The following is a 16,203-nucleotide window of genomic DNA, read 5'->3' as shown; positions in this document are numbered from 1 at the left end:
CACTAACTGGGCGCTAGACGGCTGACGCGCCACTCTGAGACCACACCTGCAGCTGCCTGGCACTGTGAACAGGAGCGCTTGTAATTCCCTTTTTCTTTAATGACCAACTATACTTTGGTGTTATTGTTCCAGGCACAAAAACCCCATTTAACTCTTTATACAAGGGTCCATTAGACCCAATTGTAGGTTTTGGGTTTCTTTTCTTTAGCAGTTTAACTATTTGTAAGGATTAATACATATTTTATAGCTTTTATTATTTTTTAGACATCTCCAAAGGACAAAAAGAAAAACTGAATTAATTTAAAAAAAAATCCCACTGTATTTTGTAATTACCATAATTACCATTAGACCTTTTTTAAAAATCTAAGATATATTTATGGGGTTTTAGTGTTTACATTTTACTATTTTGTTATTACTCGTTCTTACCCATCAATTATTCCCAACTATACTAAAACGTCTAAAATAGTATTAATAATGGGATTGTATATGGGTACGTTGTCATAATGAAATAAATGGTCATACTTTATTTATTGCATTGCCCAAAGTGCTGAATAATCTTTTTTTTTTTTTTTTTAATTTTTATTTATTTATTTTTTTACATGGGCAGGCACCAGGAATCAAACCCGGGTCCTCTGGCATGGCAGGCAAGCATTCTTGCCGCTGAGCCACCATGGCCCGCCCCTGAATAATCTTTTGAGAAGGTTATAAAATATTGGAGACACTATCTTTGTAGTCTGCTTTTAGTAGAACTAGGAGATTTAGTAAATAAAACCCCCCAGTCCAGTTAAATGTGAATTGCAGATAAACTACAAGTAGTTTTTCAGTTTAAGTATGTCCCATACAATATTTCGGACAGACTTAAACATACTAGACTCTAAAAATTTGTGGTGAAATCTCTAAGTAAAATCTCATGATATAAAAAATACTTCAGATGACAACATCCACATGAGTTTTCTGAAACTCAAAAGTCGATGAGTAAACAATGTATTTCTAAAGATAAAATGGAAATACGTATGACGTCATCACACAATATTTCGCAACAAAAACTAGGACCATTTCATTTTGCTAATAGTACTCTTTCATGTTTCATATGGAAGCCTGTACAAAAGCTGGAGCACCAGCTCTGATTAAAAGTTTTGTGTAAAAAGGTTTTTAAAAAGAGGTTTTAGTAAATCTCACTAAAATTTCTAATACAATTTTATTTGCTCTTCTCCCTTTACTAAAACATTTGCAAATTATTCATGAAAAATGATTTAAACATATAAAAAAACAGAAAAGAACCACTGTACCCAGATGCTAAATGGTTACTATTTTACCAGCTAGACTAAGATAAATAAATAAAGCATGTACATCTCACGTGAGCTCTCCTGTCCTTGGAAAGCCTTGCCATACTGGTTAGTTAAGAGATCTTCAGTATTAATAATTATGAAGAAGACTTGTATATCAAAGACTTGTGTGTCATATCTCAGGGCCATTTGTCATTTTTGTTCATGGCTCTCTGTTTTCTTTTAAATTGTAAGATATTGACTATGAACAGAACTTAATTTACTTGTACAAGAAAACTTTCCAAGGCAATAGAAAAATCAATACAATATCAATACAAATGATTTTTAACATGAAATGTGCTAGGAATGATCCTCTGGTACTTTTTTCGTACCTTTTAAGCTAATACCTCTGCCTAAAAGCAATGTGCTTGTGCTTCCTCCCAATTTTCATCATTAAAAGAGTGGCAAGAGGGCAAATGGTACAATGTTCTCCCTGGAAAAGGAGTGTCCTGACGGCTTTTCTCACCTTTATATGTTTATAAGGTGGTGGTTTCTTGTCATTCTTTCGGTCTTCCTGCAGCTGTCTTAGTTCTTTTTGGGCTTTTAATTCCTCAAACCTTGCTGCAGCTTCCTGAAGAGCTAAGAAAATAGAAAAACATAAACCATTTAAAAACATCTAGATAGAGCTCTTTCCTTGGCTTTTATTCCCCTTTATAAGTTGTGGAAAAGCTATATTTTAGTTAGAAATCCACTAACACGATGTGAAAACTAAGAAATATATGACTTCTATTTTCTAGAAGATTTTAGTCCACAGGGTATTCAGATATAGCACTAAGACAAAACATAAGACATTACTAAATGCCACAATATAGACTTTCACTTCAGAGGAAAAAACAAAACGAAATAAAACAACAGCTGAATTACCTGAAAAAGCACATATATACTATCTCCCAACAACAACCAGAGTTTAATTGCTTGGTAGTCATTGCCATTAAACCTAATTATTCTCTCAGTCCTGAACCTTCAGGGGGTTTTTTCTATTTTCCTTCCTAGGTGCCCCAGGTAACATGCTGGATCCTCGAGACAAAATATAGAATTGAAGTACTTCTATTCTTCTACAGTAGTTGTCCCACTCTTCTCCTAAGACTCATTCTGTAAGTATCAACTATTATCTCTAATAATACACAAATCTTCTTATCTAATCCACATACATGTTCTATACTTTCAAGTGTGTAAAAGATAGCGTTAGACATAAGAATGAAGCCAAACAGGTTGGGGTTAAAGTAATTCAGAACATAGGGGTAAGGACGACAGTGTCTATATTTTAGAACCACGCATACTCTTTGAGACCAAAGAAGGTTTATTTGATCTGGAACTGAAATTTTCTGTAGTGCGTAATCTAATTCAACCTATCTGTATAGCTCATTTGAACAAGTGAAACACAGAGAGCACAGAATGAGAAAGAGGTCCCTTTAATCCTATAGAGATTATTGTAATGCCTGGAAACATCCTACAGTATATTAACCAGATAATCAAAAAGTATTGGCAAAGTCCCTGAAGGAGGGGAGAAAGAATATGGAACTAATAAACCATACCATCAGGGAATCCCCTGATACTGTGTCAAACTTTAGGGATACCCAAATCAATAGGTCATGCCCTCAATCACAAGGCTTACTCTTGTGACACTTAGGTAGGTAGCAGAGAAGGTTAGACTCCCTATAAGCATGCCTAGAAGTTACTTCTGGAGGACCTCTGTTGCTGCTCAGATGTGGCTTCAGTCTCTCTATGCCCAACTCTGCAAGTGAAATCACTGCCCTACCCCCCTATGTGGGACATGACATCCATGTGAAAGTGAAAGTCTCCCTGGTGACGTGGGAGAGACTCCCAGGGATGAGTCCAGACCTAGCACCATGGGATCAACAATTTCATCCTGACCAAAAGGGGGAAAAGAAGTGTAATTAATAAAGTATCAGTGGCAGAGAGAGTTCAAATAGAGTCAAGAGGCTACTCTGGAGGTTGCTCTTACACAAGCTTCAGGCAGACCTTGTGTGGTAGTTAAATTCAGGTGTCTGCCTTTCCTCTGAAGAACTATAGTTAACTAAATAAATCCCCCTTTATTGAAAGTCAGTCCATCTTTGGTGGGCTGCATTCTGGCAGCAAGCAAAGTAGAACAGAATTTGGTACCAGAGAAGTGGGGTGCTGCTGCAGTTTGCAAACACCAGACATGTTGGACTAGTTTTTTTTGGATGGATAAGGGGAAGATTTTGGAGGAACTGTGAAGAAAATGATGGAGAAGTCTCAGAGTGCTGGAAAAGACTGTTGATGTAAACGAAACCACTGCCAATCTAGACAAACGGGGACATGAACGGACAAATTGCAGAGTGAGAACCATGGAAGTTTGGGTCTGAAGCCAAGAAACCTCGGGCCAGGAGAGTGAACCCACCCATATACATGGAGAGGGTGAGTTTGCCCTGAGGGCAGAGGATGTGTCTCCCATCTCATTGTAGTGGAAGAATTGTGCCGCCTCAGGCCTTGGAAAAGGTACAGCACGGCTCCTTGGGGACTGGGGAGAGCCTGGCTGCCACCACATGGAGGGGCTGAGCGTGTGCCCCAGAAATGGCAGAGGGCCCAGGTGTGGCCCTGATGCCTGGAGAGAGTGGAACCGAGAAAAAGGTGGTCTGCTCAATGTTCCCCGAGGTTGATTTGGAAAGAGGCGGGCCACTGCATAGGCCCTTGGAAAGGGTGGGCTGCCACTTTCTAAAATTGAAGGACAAATGACTTTCAGACTTTGAAATCCAATGGTACTTGCCCTGCAGGGTTTCAGAACTGTTTGGGTCTTACGACTCCTGTGTTCCTTTCAATTTCTCCCTATAGAAATGAAAACCTGTTCCTCCTTTGCATATTGGCACCAGATCACTTGTTTTGAAATTCACAGGTCCACAGCCAGAAGAGAATTTTTGCACTTTAATATTGTTTAAGGTGATGCATGTAGTTGCCAAGTTGACAAGGGGTGGACGTGTGGTAGTCAGAGTCAGGTGTCACCTTGGTCAGGTGAAGGTGCCTAGTTCTATTGTTGTGGACATGAGTCTATGGTACGTGAACCTCATCTGTTGCTGATTACATCTGCAGTTGGCCAGGAGATGTGCCTGCTGCAATATGATGCTTGATTTAATTGGCTGGTGCTTAAATGAGAGAGCTCAATGTAGCACAGCCAAAGCAGCTCAGCATATCTCATCTCAGCACTTGCAGCTCAGCCCAGGCCTTTGGAGATGCAGCAAGGAGTCACCCCGGGGAAAGTTGTTGGAACCCAGAGGCCTGGAGAGAGGGCCAGCAGAGATCGCCCTGTGCCTTCTCACGTAAGAAAGAACCTCAGTTGAAAGTTAGCTGCCTTTCCTTTGGAGAACTATATGTTAACTAAATAAATCCCCTTTCATTGAAAGCCAACCCATCTCCGGTGTGTTGCATTCAGGCAGCTAGCAAACTAGAACACCTTGCTACCTATCACGACCTGCCAACCCCAACCAGGACCATTCCAGCCAATCCTAAAGAACACCTAGGGCAATATATAAGATTCCACAAGGGTTCCAGGCATTAGAGTAACTTTTCAGAAACCTACAACCTCCAGATGGTCCAGATAAGTCCTGAAACCTAGCCCAGCTTCTCCAGAACATCAGACAGTTCCATCTCCCTATACTGTACTAGTGACAGATCCTTCCAATATTAAAAATTTAGACTTACCATAGCCCAAACAACTCTAAAGAGAGGTATGGAAAGATCAAAGGTGATGGTGGAATTATACATAGAAGACAGGACTTAACAGATGAATATGAATGCTGAATCATTAAACTGATTATCTGTTTTAGTCTCCAGTATTTTAGAGTAGCTAGAAGTAAAAACCTAAAATTGTGGCATTGTAACTCATGTCATAGTCTGAAATATGTTCTACAATTAATTGTGGTGCTGTGCTTTCAAATTTATAGCATTTTTGTATATATGTTATTGTTCACAAAAAAGAAGGAAAAACAGTCAATCGTGATGATACAAAAAGTATAAGCCCTATAGCCTCTATATTCTGGAGCAGCCAGAAGGACAACTCTGAGAGGATCATATGGTAGCCCATGACTAACTCTGGGATCTGTCCTCTAACCACTTGTTGAAGAGTGCTTTGAAAACTATTGCTTTTTTATTTCTTTGCTTTGTATATATGTTATACTATACAAAAAAAAAAAAGTTTAAAAATCCCAAAAAACCTTAAAACAAATCCATCAGGTATTTCATATAAGTTAATTCATTCAATATTTGTCTTTTGAAGTTTTTTTTTTAACTTTAAACAAATTTTTTAATTACACAAAGGTTTGTCATATAATTGGATATTTTTCTACTTTACACACAACTATTCTTTCTCTCCTCAGAAAGGTTGCTACTTAAATTCTCGTCTAGTGATGCCAAGCACTAAAATCCTCATTTTAACACAATCGGTAAAAATGCCTCAGTGATTTAAGTTGAAAACAGTACACAAGTACATGGCTCTTGTACCTGGTATCAGGCATGTACAAATGTCTTTTTATTAAAAAAAATACAAAATAAATTATCTGTAGGAATGGACAATGACTGCAATAAACCATTACGTATTGTCAACCGAAACCAGCAACTGATGGTTATAGTGATTTTCTTACATCAGCCAGCCAGTTCTTCTGTCATTTTCTTCTGCCATTTTCTTCAAATGACTAAGTTATTGGTGAGAAACACTGCTTTGAGCTTCCCATCACAGTTCATTAATCACGGTAGAGCACTGTTCTAGGAATTAGAACATGCCACCTCCCATGCCACCCTTTCCGCCCATTCCACCCGTTTCAGGGACCTTCTGTTCTTTAGGAATTTCTGTGACTAAAACTTCTGCTGCAGTTAACAGAGAGGCCACCCCAGTAGCATCCAATAAAGCAGTTCTTACAACCTTAGTTGGATCAATAATTCCTTTTTGTACCATATTCACAAAATCTCCAAGCATAGCATTATAGCCAATTTCTGAGGAACTTTGCATGATTTTCTCAACTATCAAGGAACCTTCAACACCTGCATTCTTAGCAACGGTCATCGCAGGAATTTTTGAGTGTTCTTTTAATAATTTCTATACCAATTTTCTGATCTTCATTATTTGGAGTTCGTGAGTCCAAGGCTGGAATGCATCGAAGCAGAGCACAACCACCTCCCAAAAACAGTGCCTTCTTCAGCAGCAGTTCGTGCAGCACTGAGTGCATCTGTAACTCTTTGTCTTTCTTTTCATTCACTTTCACATCACTTGTTCCACCAACCTTGAGCACAGCTACTGCTAGACGTTCATTTAATTTTTCCTTTTCATATTTGCTAGTTGTGACATCTAACTGCTCAATGATTTCTTGAATACGTTTTTCAATTTGAGTCTTGTCACCTTTTCCTTTCAAGAGCATGGCATCATCTTTGGTTACTGTGACCTCTCCAACTTTTCCCAAATCATGAGGCTGAACATCTTCAAGGTTTAGGGTGAACCCCTCTTCTCCAAACTCTGTACCACCAGTAGCAACAGAGATGTCTTTGAGCTGGTTCTTTTTATTATCACCAAAACCTGGGGCTTTGACTGCTACAACCTGAAGACCAACTTTCAGCCTATTCAAAACAAGAGTACTTAGAGCTCTCCATCCACATCTTCAGCAATTATGACCAAAGGCTTAAGGTAAGCACTGGCTATTTCAAGAGCAGGTACAATGGACTGGACACTAGAAATTTTCTTTTCACTCAACAGGACATAGGCATCCTGGAATTCACATTTCTGACCTTTTGATGTATTAATAAAGTATGGAGAAATATAACCCCGATCAAACTTCATGCCTTCAATAATTTCTAATTCATCATTCAATGTTTCCATCCTTTACTGTGATGACACCCTTTCTTCCAACCTTTCTCATTGCATCAGAAATGATGTTACCAATTTCCTTGTCTCCGTTTGCAGAAATCGTGGCAACCTGAGCAATTTCTTCAGGGGTTGTCACAGGTTTTGACTGCTTTTTCAGTTCAGCAATTACAGAATCAACAGCTAACATCACACCTCTCCTGATTTCCACTGGATTAGCACCTTTGCTAATCTTCTCAAAGCCCTCCTTGGCAATAGAGCGTAACAGTACACCAGCAGTGGTGGTACCATTCCCAGCCTCTTCATTTGTGTTACTGGCGACATCTTGAACAAGTTTAGCACCAATATTTTTGTATTTATCCTTCAAGTCAATTGACTTTGCAACGGTCACACCATCTTTTGTTACTCTGGGACTTCCCCAACTCTGTTCAATAATCACTGTTCTTCTCTGTGGCCCCATAGTAACGGCTACAGCATCGGCTAAAACACCTTGAAGCATTAAGGCTCGGGCATCTGCACCAAAATTTACATCTTTGGCATAAGCCCGAGTTAGATGAGGAGCAATGTCCTGGACACTGGCCTTATCTGGCGAAGGACTGCGGGTAATCGAAGCATTTCTGTGGGGCAGCGGCTGGGCGTGCAGACGGAGAGGCAGGCCGTCAGCGGCGAGTGAGGGACAGAGTCCCCTTTTGAAGTTCTGAATGTAACTAATATCACTGATTTGTTCACATGGACATGGTTAAAATGGAAAATTTTGAGTTGTATATTTGTTAGTACAATAAAAAGTTTGAAAAAAAGATAGCATTATATCTGAATAGTCCAACAAAATCTTCAGATTCTCATTCTGAAAACAAAATTTATTTCATTCTTCTTTATCCAGGTTAAAAATTCTGATAAGAACTGCAACTCTTCCTATGTTCTTTCCTATGGCTTTTCCATGCTCTGTCAATTCTTTAAAAACTATTCCTGATCTTTCCTTCCCCTCCCCCAACCAATGACTAGTCAAGGTTGTGCTGTATGGAATCCTCTAAATTGTCCTAAAATCCTTTCTCTCCTCATATAATTACCCAGCATGTCTTGCCTAGCCCTCTTCCTTAATGTCTGCCCAACACATTTCATCCTCCTCACCTTCATGGGTGCTTCCCTGTTACAGTCTCCTCACCTCTGTCCAGCACCATATCAGCTACTTCACCAATATTCTCAGCCACTCACCTTCCCATAGTCCCAGTACTCTACTCCAGATCAGGACTTCCAAAACTCACTGCAAAGAGCCCAAAGAGCCCAGTGTTCCCCAGCCCTGCACTAAAACTATAGCAACTACTTGGGAGTTCTTAAACTCATCATATTGGATGATAGCACAGGTGCTTTTACAAATGCTGTTCTCTTTTTATAACATCTTCCCTTCTTCACAGTCAGTGCAGAGATTCAGAGTTTGGATTCTGGAGTACAACTATCAGAGGCTGAATGCTTACTCCATCATTTACTGGCACTGTAAACTTAACGCAAGTAATTTGACTTATGTGTCTCAGTTTCCCTATCCACAAAATCAGGATAGTGATATCTACCTCAAAGAGTTTCCATAAGGACTCAAAGCAGAAACTGAATTTAACACAGGGCCTGACACACATAAGTGACTACTATCATGGCTCATTCTTCAAAGCATCATTTAGGAAAGAAGCATCAATGACTTCCAGACTGCAGCCCACCTGAGTCCACTTAGGCACCATCGTGCTCTGCTCCCAAGGTACTTCTTGCACAACAATCACTGAACAACAAGCATTTTGGGTGCTGGTATCTATGTCAGATTGCCCCATAAAAACCATGGCTGTCTTGAAGGCAGAGGCACCTAGCCAGCCCAGGGCTAAGGCCCAGGACAGCAGAATCCCAGGACTTCAGCAGACCTAGACTTGTGACATTTCCTGCACTCTACCTTCTCCCCCTGCCTTAGTGGTGGCCACCTCTGTGCAGGCCAGGATGTTGGTGGTAGCTGAAGCTAACAATACTCAAAACCCAAGTTCTTATAGTAAGTATTAGTGCTGGTAAGTCCAGGTCTCTGATCAGAAACCACATGGCCTCCAAGTAAGTAAGGACTCACTGAAATAAAAGCGAGGTAACTGGGACCTTTGTTAAACTTGTTCCTTATGGACATCACCCCCATCCCCCATTCAGGAAGTTTTCACCTGCTTAGAATTCCTATTCATCTGTCCTACAGATAAAATCTTATACAATTATCCCTCATTGCCCAAATATAATCAAACAGCAAGAGATACCTGTATTTCCATTCAGAGGACAGCTAAAGGAAAAAGGTAATTACCACTGATGAGCTATTAACTAGATACCCTGCAGGTGCACTTTTGTTACCTCACTGAATTTCCAAAGCAACCTTTCCCCATAATACTGTAAGAGAAAACTGAGGCTCAGAGTTGACCCAGTTGGCTGGTAAAGAATAAAACTATTTCTGCTGACTCCAAGAGACCACTCTCATGACCCTAACTCTCCTCACTGCCTTCACAGCTAGGTCACTTACAAAACCCTCTCTTTTGATTCAGAGCATTTATGCTTTGACCTTCACTGCTTTCGGTACATTTTATTTTCTCCCAACAAGTTAAAAAAAAAAAAAAAAAAACTACTTGTGGGAAACATGGTTCTGCTTGAGAGCTACCCCTTTCTAACAAAGTCAAGTGTTTATTCTATAAAATACTCCCAAACTTTAGTCCTTGATGAGGACTAAACAGATGAGTAACAGAACTAAGATAAAAAGCCTCCCACAAAGAATTTCCAGTTTAGTAAAGGTTAGGCTCAAACAGAATGAGTTATGTGGGTCAACTGCCCTGTAAAATTCTGTAACTACATCCACACATTGCCTTCAAAGGACAGAACACAGCTGTTAAATGGAGCAAATGTCAATTTTAATACAGAGCAGATACTCGTACTTCTGTGCTGGCCTGAGAAACAAAGAATAAAGTTACCTTTTTTATAAGTCCCATCCACTCCTTTGCCCATTTTATCCTTGCTGCTAACATCCCCTTCCATGTAGGGGAAGACTCTGGCCTGGTGGGTCCACAGGTAGTCATTAGACCCAAAGAAGAGTACAGGGAACTCGCCCACATCATGTCTCATCTTATCGATGTTGGATGGTACAGCTCGAGGATGGCAGATCTCAGCTGGCCACCACCTGAGAAAAGTGAAAACAGGAGGAAAAAACTCTAGAAGGCTGAAAAGCACCAAGAAACTAATCTTAGAACAGAAATAAGGAATAGCAATGTTTGTCCATGTTAAATTCCAACCTAGGGCAGTCTTAACAATCTAACTAGAGCACAAAAGTGACAAAAGTCTATAAATGGCTGCAAGCAAGCACATGCATACATGTGCACACTCCATTTGTTTTGGTTATTCTACTTCATGGAATTTACTAAAGAAAATAGAGATACAAAGATTTATGGTCATAATGTTCACTGAAGCATTATCTCTAAGGATGAATACCTGGAAGCAATCTATAAGCACAACATTAAGGGAAAGATCAAGGTAACCATGGTACACTGTAAAATAAAACACAATTTGGCTTTTAAAAATATGAAACTTTCAGAAACTATTAGTAGCATGGGGAAATGACATCAAGAAATGTCAAAAGGAAAATCAGGTAAATTACCACAGCCACTTTAGGAAAACCTAGCTATTTACTCTTTTTCACTCTAGAAAAGCTCTTGAGCAAATATATCATGAAAGATTTATAAAACGTGCACAGTCATTAGGAAGAAGATAAAAGGTCACAACTCCACTGGGGCTAGGAGAATGGATAAACAACACTGTGAATGTATAAGGAACCACCGTAGGGCAGTCAATTAGGAATAATCTAGAGCACAGCACCAAGTGCAATGCCTCACAGGGATGTAAGAGTGATATAATAGGGAATGAAAAAAGCAAGTTGCAGAAAAAGAAATGAATAATAATTCCTTAATATACAGTTCTAAAGCAGGCAGAACATAATATTATACATGTAGTTAACCTATAGAACAAGGCAAAGGAACGATAAGCACAAAATGCAGTATAGCGATTACCTCTTGGAGATAGAAGACAATAGATTCAGGCAGGGGCACAAAGGGCATTTGAAAAGAACCAACAGTGCTCTATTTCTTTAACTGGGAGGTATATACACACGGGTTTCTTATGTTATTCTTTACAATTATGCATGTCACATATATACTTGCGTATTCCATACTCAACAAAAATAAGCTTAAAAAGAAAAAGGAAGATACAAAAATTGGATATAAACTATGAGGTCGATTATTTTGGGGGTTAGGGGTGTATTGGTATGTGTCTAACTGGAATATGCCAAAATGTTAACAATGCATATTCCTAGTTTTGTGGGATTATGGGTAATTTGGTTTTGTTAATGTACTTTCTACAGTCAATGTGCATTATTCTATACTTGCAAACCAAAAAGTTAGTTTTCCTTTTATAAGGAAAAATTAAATCCGGCTAAGGGGGACCTTGCCAAATAAGGAAGATGGTTTTAAAAAGTTAAGCACTGTACTCAGGAGATCCCAAGAAAGAGAGGATGATAAAACGAATGAGTGCCATTCTCCATTACAGCTACTCACCTGTATCGTCCAACTTTTACCCAAACAATTTCCCTGTAGTGTGGCTTTTTGCCTGCTTTACAATCATTGCAATACCAGTTTCCTTCAGGGATATCAATGTTCAGGCATTCACGATGAAAAGCAGCAGGGCAAGAATCACAGCACAGAAGGCTGCCTCCTATGGGAATCAAAAAACCATAACCACGAGGCTGCATACAGGAACTCAGCTCCAACAGTTTTTGCTCAGCTCCTAACCAATTATATATCTACTGGCCAAGGGCTTAGTAATTTAATTAGTTATCCAGAAAGACTTTTCTATGAGTATTACCTCTCCAATATCCTGAAACCCTATAGATAATAAACATGAGACTATATTGGCAAAATTAGGTTAGTGGAATGAGATCAGAAGATCTCATTTATAAGATTAAGCTTATAAAAATCACATGTATATTTACACACACACATTTTCTTCCCTTTCCCTAAAAGATAACACACTAAATAGACTACCAATGACCCATAATGACCACAGTATAAAGGGCACAAGCTTTAATTTATGTCAGATTTAAGTTTGAATTACAGCTCTAAGATGGCAGGGCTTTGGGAAATTACCTTGCCTTGCTGAGCTACAATTTCCTGATGTAAGGTCTTTTCTACAGTGAACAATAATCACAATCTGTCTGAAGACTAAACTAGCTCATAAATTACCTAGTAGTGTCTGACACATGAATAGTGTCAACATAAGGTAAGTTCCTTCTCCCTTTTTTACATTAACTCTTCAGGATCATTCTGCAGGTTCCAGCCAGATAGTTGTGTTGCAGAGAACAGATAAGGAACTTTAGGTAAGGAGGATTCATATTTAAGGAAACCAGTTTATGCCCTATTCATCTTATGCCAAAAATGAGTATACTTCAAACATGCCAGAATCTCAACAGGTATCCAGAGTTAGTGAGTAGAGTAAATCCTTAGCAAGGTACACATACCAAGTTCATCTTGTTCTTACTGTATCTGTCACTTTTACCTTTTAAAATCCTACTAAAAATTTACTTTTGAGATACCTTCTTTAAACAATTTTATCCATGGTAAATCTAGAGCAAGCTCTAAAAATGAGTTGGAGTTTTATTTATCTTGTTGTGATAGAGTGTATGCTGAAGACTCAACAGAGAAGCCCCTTTTATCTATATAGTATAGTAGAGCTCAGATAAAGGGTAATTTCACTTGGAAAAATCTGAGGCTAAAAGCTAAATTTGAAGAACACTGACAAAGTGTTCTATGTCTCTATGCTTTGAAACTCATAGTAGAAATTCACACTTAGCTATTCTTGTGATTTTATGGATGAGTCAACCTCTCAACATAAGAGTGACAAAGAGTCACATAACACTTTCTACAACATTTCCATCTGTACTGAGTCAATTGCTGACAACTTGGTAGACAACATAGTTTGCCTACTCAATCTTGGTAGAAAAATCTTCTTTTACTAAGACGGTCTTTATGACACATTAGATATATTACAAATACAAAGAAGCATTTGAATCAGGTCTTAAAATAAGGATGTAACATGAAAAGGAAGGCCAAGGGTCAGAGTTGAGGAGAAATAGTGGCAAGCATATCAGTTTTATGGGGAAGGATATAATGGGACATGAGCTTAGAGAGAATATAAGGAAATAAATCAATGGGATTTGTCTGGGTAGGTGTATGGGAGATAGAAATAAGAGTCTGCCTGGAGGAAGGAAAGGGGATGTGTAGGAGGAAAGCCAGGCAGACATAATAAGGAAAAACATTAGCTATAAAAAGAATACAAGAGATGAAATATTAACATGTGGGGCAAAAGAGAAAGGGAAAAATACTTCAACCTACTGCTGAATTCTAGGGCCTGAATTACTTTCAATTCCTAATACTCTAAATAACTACTTTTGGTTCTCTTCTTTTACATGAGCAGAAAAACGTCCTAAAACTCTATTCTTTCCCTGGATAATAATTGTTCCAGGATAATATTATATGGTGGGTCTAGCAATTCTCAGGCTTTCTAGTCTCAGAACTAATTTACACTCCTGAAAATCAATGAGAAGCCCATGTGGATTATATATATATTGACATTCATCAAACAGAAATTAAACAAGAAATTTTAAAAACATTTATTAATTGTTAGAGGAGAATAAACCCATTATATGTTAACATAAGCAACAATTTTAAATAAAAAACAACTATTTTCAAATAAATTAGTGAAATAACCTCACTGTGCTATATTTTGTAAACAATTTTAATTGATTTCATTGCAATGATTTCTGGTTGAAGTATATGAAGAAAATCTGACTGTACACAGATTTATAGTTGGAAAAGGTTTTAGAAGAAAATCAAAGTAAAAGCTGAAGAAAGGCTTTAAAAGCAGGCTTTGAAAGCAGTCATAGAATTAAAATGTTAGAAAAGCAAATAGGACAAGCAATTTATAACCTACTTTTATTTTCTCAGATTATTAAATAAGCACTCACACTGTGTTAAGCCTTAAATCACATCTTTTCTTTTAATTTACATTATAACATGCCAGGGGGGTAACAGGTAGAGTCCTTATTTTACAAATGGCCCAACCAAGGCTTGGAGGGGTAAAGCAACGTGCCCCAAGGAGATAAGCCAGAATTCAAACTTCGGTTTTCAGATTTCAAATGCAATACTGATTCTATTACACATGTTAACTCTTTATAATTAGTCCCTCAGAATATTTGTATCCAGCCAAGTTTCCACTTAATTACATAGTGAATAAGGAGATATCCTCAACATGAAGGAAGCCATGGAAATTGCTTATCCAAACTACTAATCAACAAGATTCAGTGAATGTGAAGATGAATATTAAGCTGGTAAGAGAACTGATACTACCTTCTACACCAGAGGTAGTGGAATAATGTCCACACAATTTTAGAAAAAGAACATGTAACCTAAACATTTTATAGCAAACCAAATGTACATTATCTTGGATAGCTGGTAAATGACCAATACCCTCAAGCAGAGAATACAGAACCTTTGTAGATTTTTCTTAAAAGTTCAACAAACCAAGAGAAACATGAAATAAGGAATTAAGGACTACACACATAATGGTTAACAGCTTGGTGAAGAATACTAGACATAACTAGCAACATAACATCCCTGAACATAACTAGCAAAAGTTAGACTGTGAGGGGGGATAAGGAGAGAAAGAGGGAAGAAAAAAACGTATGAGTACTAATATGATTTTTTACTCTAAAGGAAAAGAATGATTTTAAATTGAAAAAAAAGATTAAGATACGAAATTTATTCTCCCCCAATGGATAGGACCTTTTAGGAACTAATATCTTTTACAGTAAGGTAATATTTAACTGAAGCTCATCAATTCCTTCACTTTTAATTTGGTTTTTCCCTTTAAATTCAGGTGAAATTGAAAAGAACAATTATATTATGATCATATTTTCTAGAATTGTTCCTATCCAGATGCCTACCCATTTTATTTGCTTATATGCATAGGCACTTAGAGTAATACTATCTAATATTCACAATGGCTATTTCTGAAGGTAGGAGTTGGAGTGATTTTTTTTTTCCCTTTCACTGTATTGCTTCAATTGTTTATCACTTTAATAAAAATCAAGTCATAGTTCAAAATAAAAATAAAACCTCTCCTTATTGGGGAACAAAGTTTCAAAAGTCTTGCTATATCATCATTAACTCAGAACAACACTTCTTAATATTTCTTTAAGTACCAATAGGAAATGGTATTGAAATACTATGGTCAAGTCCTTTTCAGACTACTCATAAAGGAAGAAATCATGTCTTACCTTCTGAGCACACAAAACACCAGCTAACATTAACATGCTCATGGTTTCGGCAGCCCCGACGAGGGGTAAAGTGATTAGGGCAGATGATACTATTAGATGCAAGAATCTTTGACCCAGCAGCTAAGCAAAAGTCATTGGCATGATATGCCACAGGGCAGCGGACACAGCGCATGAGTCGACCTAAAAATGTGAGAAATAGGAAAACCAGGGAGAGGTAAAGAGAAAAAACAAAAACTATGAGATTAAGCATAAAAACAATATGGGTCAAAGAGTTTATAATATTGGCACATAGAGGGAAAAGTACTATTGCATGCTAATGGGCTATGTTTCACAGGAAGATATCAACAGTACCACAGCAATATCAGGAGTATATAATGAGGGTGGGGGCAAGACTTAAGGGGAAGCCTGGATTTTCTATTAGGTGAGGGTGTGTTATCAGTTATTTTTACCTTGGGAGCAATGAAAATTGTCTAAAATTGAGTGCTGATGATTATACCACTAAGCAAGGATAATATGATACATAGACTGTTGACTTTGGACACTATACATGATGCAAAATGGATGGAGGTGAACGAAGGATACACAGACTGAGAAGTAGAGTGGCGAACTGTGGTATATATATACATTATCAAGTATCTTAGAGTAGCTAGAAGTAAAAACCAAAAATTGTGGAA

The 16,203-nt window shown here is 38.1% G+C and overlaps 1 protein-coding gene and 1 pseudogene across 17 annotated transcripts in view; both read right to left on the bottom strand.

The window, feature by feature from the left end:
• The window catches only part of NSD1 (nuclear receptor binding SET domain protein 1), a 240,700-nt gene that overhangs the window by 32,615 nt on the left and 191,882 nt on the right, over positions 1-16,203 (bottom strand). For all 17 annotated transcript variants that reach the window (XM_077137739.1, XM_077137747.1, XM_077137741.1 and 14 more), the window contains 4 exons: positions 15,530-15,709; positions 11,754-11,910; positions 10,122-10,327; positions 1,792-1,904 (listed from right to left, as the gene is read on the bottom strand). In XM_077137739.1, coding sequence (XP_076993854.1) covers positions 1,792-1,904; positions 10,122-10,327; positions 11,754-11,910; positions 15,530-15,709 — 656 coding nt within the window. The remainder of the gene's footprint in view (positions 1-1,791; positions 1,905-10,121; positions 10,328-11,753; positions 11,911-15,529; positions 15,710-16,203) is intronic.
• Positions 1,914-10,111, bottom strand: LOC143664181 (60 kDa heat shock protein, mitochondrial pseudogene; annotated as a pseudogene).

This window comes from Tamandua tetradactyla, chromosome 20 (assembly GCF_023851605.1).
Source record: "Tamandua tetradactyla isolate mTamTet1 chromosome 20, mTamTet1.pri, whole genome shotgun sequence".
Taxonomy (NCBI): Eukaryota; Metazoa; Chordata; class Mammalia; order Pilosa; family Myrmecophagidae; genus Tamandua; species Tamandua tetradactyla.
Note: the sequence above shows the minus strand (reverse complement) of the source record. Positions and strands in the feature narration are given on the sequence as shown.